General features: G+C 37.8%; 2 protein-coding genes across 2 annotated transcripts; one reads left to right on the forward strand and one right to left on the reverse strand.

Moving 5' to 3' along the window:
- Window positions 1-209: 209 nt before the first annotated feature.
- Window positions 210-5,822, forward strand: LOC132182497 (zinc finger CCCH domain-containing protein 48-like). Its single transcript, XM_059595761.1, has 9 exons — window positions 210-1,066; window positions 1,174-1,269; window positions 2,146-2,235; window positions 2,443-2,544; window positions 3,025-3,171; window positions 3,487-3,606; window positions 3,766-3,825; window positions 5,096-5,193; window positions 5,321-5,822. Exons 1-9 carry the CDS (start codon window positions 635-637, stop codon window positions 5,463-5,465), a joined length of 1,290 nt encoding a protein of 429 aa, XP_059451744.1. The 5' UTR covers window positions 210-634; the 3' UTR covers window positions 5,466-5,822.
- Window positions 5,823-6,528: 706 nt separating this feature from the next.
- LOC132181437 (sorbitol dehydrogenase) lies at window positions 6,529-9,736 on the reverse strand. Its single transcript, XM_059594650.1, has 6 exons — window positions 9,471-9,736; window positions 9,253-9,320; window positions 8,859-9,095; window positions 7,432-7,722; window positions 7,074-7,261; window positions 6,529-6,909 (listed from the first exon to the last, which is right to left on the reverse strand). The coding sequence occupies exons 1-6, from the start codon at window positions 9,595-9,597 to the stop codon at window positions 6,717-6,719; spliced, it is 1,104 nt and encodes a 367-aa protein (XP_059450633.1). The 5' UTR covers window positions 9,598-9,736; the 3' UTR covers window positions 6,529-6,716.
- Between the last annotated feature and the right edge of the window lie 424 nt (window positions 9,737-10,160).

A 10,160-nucleotide genomic window follows, 5' to 3' on the forward strand; every position in this document is an offset into this window, starting at 1 on the left:
TTTTGTTTTTGGTTTTTTTTTTTAATTTATTTATTTTTTGTTTTGGAGTGAAGTCAAAAAAATGTTAAAAGCATGGTAGTTTTTCTCTTTTATAGATGAATAGCAATGGGCTTTTGGCTTTTGCCAACGGAGCCGTTGTTCTTGTCGCGTAGGTTTTCGCTAACATACCTATAAAGCCACAGTGTAGATCACGTAAAAGTAGAGTGGTCTTTGACAGTACTTCTCTTGCAGGGCATTCTCGTCATTCCAGGTTTCGTACAGCCGACGCAGTCTCGTACTTTATTTCTCCCCCCCCACCTTCTTCACCCATCTTATTAACACGGGGAGACAGAGACATGGAGATTGGAGATAGACAGAGAGAGAGAGAGAGTGATCATTGGACATAAAAGAAACTTTAATTAGGGTTTCTGATTCTAATTCCCCAAAGCCTCTGTCCCACACACATAGACACTCATACACGGTTAGGGTTTCTGATATCCTCACATTACCTGATCGCAATCAAATTTTCCTATATCCGAAACTACGTGGAGTTTCGCTACGGCGAATCCAATTAAAAATCTCAACGATTTGCCCATTTCAATCCCAGAAAAGAGATTTGGAAATTGGACCAATTGGGCCTCGGAATTTGTGAGCGATGGACTTGGACAACGGCGGCAAGCGCGTTTTCCAGCGCCTGGGTGGTCCAGGGGACTCCAGGAACCAAAGGGTGTGCTTCCATTGGCGGGCGGGCAATTGCAACCGCCACCCGTGTCAGTTCCTCCACAGAGAAGTGCAGCCTCCGCCATCCAACGGCGCACCGTCAAAGCGGGCCCACGGCTTCACCGATGACGCGTCTGGCTTCTCGGGCCCCCGGCCCAGGCCCAATTACGGCGGCTCCGGCTCCACTTGGGGCCGAGCCCATGGCGGCACCAATAGCAGAGTGGTTAGGAAGCCCGAGAGGGTCTCCAAGATTTGCAAGTTTTGGCTTCAGGGGAACTGTGGGTACGGCGACAGTTGCCGGTACTTGCATTCTTGGAGCTTGGGGGACGGCTTTTCGATGCTCACTCAGCTGGAGGGGCACCAGAAGGTGAAGATTTTTGGTTGTCTTGGTGATTCTTTGGGCTAATTTTGGGGTTTTGATGGTTTTCGTGTTGTGGGTTTCGATGGGGTTGATTGTGGTTTTTTGGTGAACAGGTTGTGAGTGGGATTGCGTTGCCATCCGGGTCCAATAAGCTTTATACAGGTAGTAAGGATGAGACTGTACGGGCTTGGGATTGCCAGTCTGGGCAGGTCGGTATCAACTTTTTCTTGCGTTTTTTATTGGTTTTGATTCTATTTTCCAGTTGTTAATTGATTTGTGTTTGGTTGCTGGGAGTCAATAGGAAAGGAAGGGTTTATGGATTGAAAGTCTTTTTTTTTTTTGGGTTAGTTGGTTTCCGAGTGTAGAAAGGAATTTTCAACCAACTGAAGCGAGGAAAAAGATCACCTCAGAATAGTATAGCTAAATTTGTAAGATTACGGAAATTTCTAGGTGCCAAAGATAACGTTCTACTACAATTATTAAAACCATTGAGATAATCGACTATGAAATGCAAAGCTTTCTAGGATGTAGTTTTCAATCATCACTACTACTTCTGGCTGTTTGGTATTAAAAACAGTGGAGTATGGTTCCCATTGACCCCCAAGACAATAAATACTATATGGTTGGTGTTGGATCAGGCTTTTGACCATCTTATCTAAAAACCAATTGATGTCCAGTGAGAGAAGCCATAGTCTTTTATAGCATTTGAAATTGCACTTTACAAGACATGTTCTAAAAGCTGTCCACGTGAACAGAGTGTCATTTTTGCACCTCAATAGCTGGGATCGACAATATTGTAGTGATGAGTCATGTTTAAAATCAAAAGACAAAAGGAGAGTTGATTCAAAAAATGAAATAGTTGATGTGTTCTTTCTGTATAAATTGTCAATATCATATGTTCAAGTGCTATTAGTATATAAAATAATTACAGAGATAGGCTCTCTGTTTTCGCTTGGTGGAGTTGAGTTTTGTTTTTTCTCTCTATCTCATACTCCAGAGGTGTATTCATTACTCATTGGTTTATAGCCAACTTAAGAGTAGGCAAATTAATTTATATGTTATGGTTTTTCTATATTTGTTTGCAGTGTATGGGAGTGATTAATCTTGGTGGCGAAGTAGGTTGTATGATCAGTGAAGGTCCTTGGGTCTTTGTTGGGATACCAAATATTGTCAAGGTAAGATGGGAGGCAAACTCAAGGGCTTTTTGTCTTCTATATGGTACAATGTTATTGTTCCTTTTTTCTTTTGTCTTCTAATATAATGCAATGTTATTATGATATTATATTACAACATTACAGTTATGTAAAAAGAATCTGTTTATGTGATCTTATACTAGAGTAAGGAAGTCTGCCCTAATTGAGTTTGTGATAATGGTATTGCAGGCATGGAACACCCAAACTTCCATTGAGCTGAGTCTTAACGGGCCTGTAGGGCAAGTTTATTCCATGGTTGTGGGTAATGATTTGCTCTTTGCTGGAACACAGGTAATTTTTTGGACTATGAGTACATGTTTCATAATAATATGTTATCTCTCAATATCTGTACCTGTTTGATTGGGTCTTTCAGAAGTGGGTTTTACGATGCTTTGGACCCCATTGTATGAATCAGCTTGTTTTTACTTTGTTACTGAGGGAGGAAATTATGAATTTTAATGCACGTAGAAGATACAAATGAGTGTAAAGGACAAAAAAGGATAGTTATGCTAGTAGCACATTTACTGTGTCTATCAGGCTATTAGGGGTTTTGAATATATGATAGTTAATGTACATAGCATTTTGGTACACATGGCCCTTTAATGTCATTGGAACTGAGATTTGATGATGTAACTTGATTCTCACGTGTGGAAAAGTCGTTGCATCTTTAGGGAGGTGTATTTTCTCCCTACTTGTTAAAAAAAGTGTATTGTCTCCCTACGTGTGTGTTGATATTTGATTAGCATTCATTGAATATTTTCTTTGGTGCAGGATGGGTCTATACTAGCGTGGAAGTTTAATGCAGCTTCCAACTGTTTTGAACCAGCTGCATCACTTATAGGTCATACCCTTGGAGTTGTTTCATTAGTAGTTGGAGCTAATAGGCTATATTCTGGTTCCATGGACTGCACTATAAGAGTAAGTTCGTTTCGGTATCATATATATTCTCTACATCTAATCTTTTTAGTGGAGTACTTCTAGAGGCATATTTTAAAAACTACGTTAGATTTTGAAATGTTTTTGTCTGCCTTTTGGCGTGCACACACACATGCGCGCGCACGCATATGTGTTTTTGTATGGATATATTAATTCCATATTCTGCTTTCTTTCAGGTCTGGAACGTTGAGACGTTGCAATGTATACAGACACTTAAAGAGTGCACACACACACATGCATGTACATATATGTGTTTATGTATGTATATATTTAATTCCATAATCTGCTTTCTTTCAGGTCTGGAACCTTGAGACGTTGCAATGTATACAGACACTTAAAGAGCACACTTCAGTTGTGATGTCGGTTCTTTGCTGGGACCAGTTCCTTTTGTCATGTTCATTAGACAAAACAATAAAGGTTTGTGTCTCTAATGTTCATCCTATGCGATCCTTTTGTGTGTATATATCAGTTTATATATTTATGTATAGATTTATGCGCTGGGACTAAACAGATTTTTCTTCACCCTCCCCCCCCCCCCTCCTTTTTGTTTTTGTTTTTTTGTTTTTGTTTGTACAGGTGTGGGTTGCTACAGAAAGTGGGAACTTGGAAGCAACATTCACTCACAACGAAGAACATGTAAGTTGTTTAAGATATTTCATTTTGCTTTGTCATGCACATTGACATTTGTTTTAAAACAAAGTTAGCCTTGTCAGAATGATGTTGCTGGGCTTATCAGTGCCTTTAGGTGTAATCCTTGAATTCAGTTGTCGATATTGATAAAAGGAACATTTGATTTTCTTGCAATCTTAGGATACTTTTGTTCAAATTGTCAATTGCAATCTTAAGATTTATACTTAGCATAAATCTTAGCATTTATGCTAAGTGTGAGTTGTGGCCCGTCCAATGTTTGTCATCTTATTTTGGCAAATTCGCTCTATTGATGGATTCTCATTTGATGTGCTCACTTATAGATGAGGTAAATAACTCAAGCGTAAATCAGTTTTCTCATGAATTTTTTCCCTGTGCTACTTTATGTATTGGTTAATAGAGAATGGTGTATTATTTAGTAAGGTAGTCCTTGATTTAGGATTTTTGGGGGAATCGTTATAGTTTGTTCTTCTTGTATTGAGAAGCTTATACTAGTTTATGGTGGCACAACTAGAGTGAGAGGTTTTATTTTAAACTGTTTTAGGTATCCGTAGGTAAGAAAGACCATAAATCTTTAGGATAAATGGCTGAAGCTTGACTTTTGTGGACACTGACGGGAAAACCAGAATTTTCGTTATGAGATGATCAAAAGTTAGTACACGTTAAACTTAAGTTTGAGGATATAGTTGTAGTTTCAGTATTGTGCCTCTGGAATAGTCTATACTAATCCCTAGTTGAATTTTATAACCTTGATATAAGGGGCCTAGTAGGTGCAATGGGCACGCAGAACCACAGATTAGTTTCAAGTCTCAGAAGAAAATTCATGGTTGATCTTTTCATTTCCTTTAATAAATATTAAAATTAATTTAGAAGTGCTGCAATTGGGAGGGGAGAGATGCAACCCTTGTACATGGGAGAAATTCTGTAATGCTACATTTAGAAGCTCTAATGCATGTTTGGTTGTTGCTTTTCTTTTATTCAATTTTTATGTTTTGGAGTGGAAGGTTACCAGATATGAGGAAGTAGTTGGTAGTTGATTCTTATTAGGAAATTAGTGGACGGACATTATTTGAATTGATATGATGATACCATTCCATATTGTATATAATTCTAAGGTATTGATGGTGTTCTAGTGATTCAATGTTGCTTTATATCGTAGTATAGTTAGTTTGATGATGTTTATTATCAAAAATAAATAAATAAATAAATAAAGAAGATAAAAATTGAGTTTGATGATTTTATGATTTGGCTGCTGCAGGGCCTTCTTACCCTCTGTGGGATGCATGATTCAGAAGCCAAGCCCATCTTGCTATGCTCTGGCAATGATAACTCTGTCCACCTCTATGATTTGCCATCGTGAGTATTTTCTTGGTTGTCTCTCTTATTTTATTTTATTCCATTCTTTTGTTACTTTCTATTTGTGCTTTCAAGAACCCCCTATAATCCATTATAATTGTGTTTCTTTTGGTCTGTTCTGGTTTAGATTTTCCGAGAGGGGTAAAATTTTTGCTAAACAAGAGGTTCGAGCAATACAGACAGGTCCTGGCGGCCTGTTTTTTACTGGTGATGGATCAGGTCAAGTGAAAGTGTGGCAGTGGTTGGCTGAACCAACGGCTACCACCCGATGAGCGGCACGATTTTTCTCTCTCTTGATTACATTGATTAGTTTAGTTAGTTCACTTTTTTTCTGGCTCCTTTGTAATTGGTGAGTTCGTACAAGGAATTTTAAGTTACGGGTTTATAGTGGTAGTAGGTTTTTTTCTGTTTTTGTAGCACCAAAGGCTGTTGTCTCCTTGTCCCGTGCCATATTTATAATGACGGGCTTCTTCATCATATCCAGGCTGTAACATTTTGAGAAATCTTCATGAAAATTGAGCAAATATTTGTTTTGCTCGCTGCAAGAGTACTTGATCATTGTGCTGTACCTCATCATTGTAAGCACATTGTGTCTCATTTCTGAATGCAAGTGTATTGTGTTTGGCTCATCAACGGTTGTGTTGTGGATTTGGTTTAAAGTGGTAAAAGGATTATACAGGAGGATTTGGGCACTGCTTTGCAACAATTTTAGGGGCGTTGAAATCCTGAGTAATGATATTTATCATCTTTTTATTGTTCAAAGTTTACTGCGTTTAAAATCATTATTAAATTTGTGATGGTTCAATGATAATTTTAAAAGTTACATCAATGTTGAAAGAAAGACAATAATTGCGTATAGAATTACTCAAAAAATCCCTTTATAAGGGCTATTCGGTTAGTATGATATTGCTATCACTAACCAAAACAACTAAAACCAGCAATTGACTACGCCTCCAAACTAGGATCCTTAGCATGCACACATCCACAAGTTATTATATGAGAGTAATGCGATTTAATAAATTGTTATATAAATAATGCAATTTAGAGTGTGTTTGACGATTCGATTTTGTAGACAAAAAGTGCAATTTTAAATTAAATCGTAAAAAATAATTATTTGTGTTTGCGTTTTTAAAAAAATTGCAATTAGAAAGCGTAGAAAATCCGTATTTTCAAATTGCAAGCAATGAAATGCTTTTTAAAAACACATAATTTTAAAGGCTAAACTACATTTGGCCAAACCCTTAACTGGGTTTTTAAAAGTCACATTTTTAAATTGCACATTTGAAAATCACAAGCCCAATCGAATGTTCGTACTCTACTGTGAGAAGACAAAAGTTTGAGTGCAAGATGACATGACACTGCCATCTGAACTTTATTAACCACAAGAAGGCTACTACCTTTACTTCTTCCAACTCATAAGCTACTAAGTTTTTTTTTCCCCCTTTATTTAATTATTCGTTTCATTACAATAAGTAAACATAGATCCCATTTACAAAGAGAGGTTCATGCCTCAGCAGGTGAGTTTATAGATTAAACATGACCTTAATGGCATTACCACCACCAGCACTTGTTTCAAAGGCTTCTTCCACCTCCTTTTGAGAGAACCCAAACCTGTGTGTAATAAGCCGCTTCACGTCAATCTTACCACTCCTTATAAACTCAAGGCAAAGCGGCCATGTGTTCTTATATCTGAAGATGCCAACCACATCAACCTCCCTATAACAAGTAGAAAACCATAGCTGTTAAGTAAAAGAAAAAATACTATAAAAAAATAGATCAAAAAGTGAAAAAGCAAAGTCAATGTTGCAAAACTATTCAAGAAAATCTAATTCTGTGTATAATTCCTCAGCCCAAAAATGATCATGATTACATCAAAATACCTCGCAGCAGCCGGAGTGAGTGGGACGGTCATCTCGCTGTGACCCATTCCCACAAGGCAAACTTTGCCACCTGCACGGGTGGCGCTCAGTGCTGTTGACATGGTTTTGTCGAAGCCTGCACAATCGAAGCTCACATCTATTCCAGCTCCCATAGCTTTATGTATCTGTACAACTTCTTCAGCCACATCCTGTAAAACAACGATGTTAAAAGATAGCAATGGTGCATTCAAGCGACAGCCATTGGAAGAGACATGGATCCTCCATTCTATTAATACTGAAGGAAGAACAATGAACCAAAGCTTGATAAGATTTCTAATAGAACTATGCATTATCTGTTTGTAAAATAGAATACTGAAACCTGAATATTTGTTGAAACTTTAATAATCCCATCTGCACCGAGCTCTTTTGCAACAGATAAACGGTGGTCATCCACATCAACAATGACAATTCTGGGTGCCCCAAAAGCGCGAGCTGCTAGCAGTGTAACTAGCCCTATGGGTCCAGCTCCCATGACCAACACATTTGTTTCAGGACCAATGTTTGCTCGTCGACAAGCATGAACACCAACACTTAAGGGCTCGCACATAGCCCCTTCCTCCAAGCTCACATTGTCTGGCAGTTTAAAACATAGGTCTGCAGGATGCACCACCTGCCCAAAAGAAAGATTCATCTCAAACGCAGATAATTGCACTATATATTTATTTCATCACATTCAATTCTATACAAGAGATGCCCTATCAATAGGATTATGGGAGGCATAGCATTTATATTCCGACTTTACATCACCCCTAACCTGGTTATCAGTTATACGAAATCACTATAAAGTTTTCATGTTTAATCTCTTAATGGTTTATGAATCATTCAAAAATTTCACAAATTAGGAAAACGTTTTCCAATAGATATTTGAAAAGTGCTTGGGCTCTGTTTCAGGAGCATCTTTTTTGCTACATTAAAGCCTTGGTAAGACTAATACCTCAAGTATTTGAGGTTGCCTCACCTTGTGCCCTTTGTCTTTGCCTTTCAAAGTACTACTAGGATCATGTGATACTGTCCTTAAGATCATCACCTAGTGCTTGTGCCACTTAAGTAGGGTCCAGGGAAGGATGACTTGGATATGGTCCTACCCTTAAAATTTTTTTTTGGCATGAAGTGGCACTCTAATATTTGTACTTGCCTTAATACTTTACTATTGCACCAAACAATGGCCTTTAGCAGTAGAATCACGTCATTCAACACTTAAAATTTGTTGAATAAATATGATCAAATCTTGCTGGTAAAATCACAATGAAGGTTCATGATGCATTGTTTTGGTGCGGGCTGAGAGAGCGGTACCAAATCAAGGGAAACTTTGAATATTAGATATAACCTCTAAATAACAGGGGTCAAGGTCGGCCATTTTAGGATACTCCCACGAACAAATCCAGTGGAGAGGGTAGGGTGTTACGGGCAAGTGGCTACCAATGGGGGGTTCGAATTCCTCCTCGACCACAACCGACCAAAAAGGGAAGGACATTTCCCTCTGGGGTAGGATAATCATGATTGGGACAGTGGACCCAAGTGAATTTCTCTTTGAGCTTCTCCGTTTTAACAGGTCATTAACTTTGCATGAACATGGACACAACAAGATTACATAATAAACTCAAATTAAACTAACAGTATGCTTTTACAAATGACCAGATACGCTAATGCAAGAAGCAGGGGCATAAGTATGTTAAACTAATTGTGTAATATATTGCTACATGTAGATCTCGAAAATTCATAGTTGAAAATGCTGCAAATTATAACCTGATTTGCAAGAGAACCATGGACTGGTGGAGTGGCGAAAAACTTCATCTCCGGGCATAGATTGTATCGACCTTCTTTGCAAAGGTCGCATCGCCAGCAACTGATCCCTGGCTCCAATGCCACGCGGTCACCAGGCACCAGATCCTTCACCTCACTTCCAACTTCCTCTATAATACCGGCACACTCATGCCCAATTACCATTGGCTCTTTAACTACAAAATCCGCACATCTCATGGTCTGAAAATACATCCAACATTCAAAATAGAATCAACCAATATTTTCTTACTCTTTTTCCAACGTTTTCTCAGACACCGGAAAGATGTTAATCGAGATGATCACAGTTCAATAATAACGATAAAAATAATGGGGATACAAAAGATGAAGTGGGGTTTACCCTGAGATAGTGAACATCACTGCCGCAGATACCCACAGCCTTCATCCTAACTCTAACATCATGTGGTCCTACGAAAAGGGCAGTTCAGAAAGAATCAAACAAAAGGGTCGTCAGCAATTTGATAAATATATATAGGAGTGGAAAGCACAACTTCAACAACGCTGATGAAATTAGAACTGTTTAATTGATCCAAAAAAGCAAAGAAAATAGAGTCATACCGAGGGGAGGAAGCTTAAAAGCCTGAATCTTTAGAGTGTTGATACCAACAAGCCAAGCCGCCATGTTCTCTTCTTCACCATCTTTGTCTTCTCCAGCACCTCCATGTGACATCCCTCCCTTACCCATTTGCGCTCTCTCTCTCTCTCAAGAGCTATGAACAAAGTCACAAAGAGATGTAGAGTTTTCTTGCGCTATTTATAATTTGTGAAGAAGAATGGAGAAGCTGTGAAGAAGAACGGAGGGTGAGTCAGCTTCGCAGTGGATATCCTCATCCTCATCCTCATGGGTTATATATATAAAATCATTTATTATTGATTTCAATGGGCGCTTAAAAAAAAAAAAGGTAAAATATAAAAATATCTCCTTAGTCGTTTTCAAAAGAGTTTCACATATGTGTTAAAAGTAACTCATCAAACTACAAAATTGTGTTAAAAATGTCATATATTTTTTTATATTCTTATAATATCTTTTTTTTAAAAGCTAAAATAAAAAACAAAAAAGTTAATTTCTAAAAATTTAAAAAATTAATTTTTTAGTTTAATAAGAATGACATATGTCACCATTTTTATTGGCATTGACATGATATTTAATTTTAAAAAATTAAATTATTTTTTTTTTGCATATCCTAAGAACTTCTAATTTCACTTTCATACGACACGCATCGGTTTATAATTTAGGCCAACCATATG

This window comes from Corylus avellana, chromosome ca5 (assembly GCF_901000735.1).
Source record: "Corylus avellana chromosome ca5, CavTom2PMs-1.0".
NCBI classification, from domain to species: Eukaryota; Viridiplantae; Streptophyta; class Magnoliopsida; order Fagales; family Betulaceae; genus Corylus; species Corylus avellana.

What these genes read in the sequence shown, in the direction of transcription:
- LOC132182497 (XM_059595761.1), top strand. Translation starts at nt 635, where the DNA reads ATGGACTTGGACAACGGCGGCAAGCGCGTTTTCCAGCGCCTGGGTGGT. An exon ending in AGCTGGAGGGGCACCAGAAG is followed by an intron (nt 1,067 to 1,173) that starts GTGAAGATTTTT and finishes TTTGGTGAACAG; the next exon opens with GTTGTGAGTGGGATTGCGTT. An exon ending in CACCTCTATGATTTGCCATC is followed by an intron (nt 5,194 to 5,320) that starts GTGAGTATTTTC and finishes GTTCTGGTTTAG; the next exon opens with ATTTTCCGAGAGGGGTAAAA.
- LOC132181437 (XM_059594650.1), bottom strand. Translation starts at nt 9,597, where the DNA reads ATGGGTAAGGGAGGGATGTCACATGGAGGTGCTGGAGAAGACAAAGAT. An exon ending in GTGATGTTCACTATCTCAGG is followed by an intron (nt 9,096 to 9,252) that starts GTAAACCCCACT and finishes ATGTATTTTCAG; the next exon opens with ACCATGAGATGTGCGGATTT. An exon ending in ATGGTTCTCTTGCAAATCAG is followed by an intron (nt 7,723 to 8,858) that starts GTTATAATTTGC and finishes TCTTTTGGGCAG; the next exon opens with GTGGTGCATCCTGCAGACCT.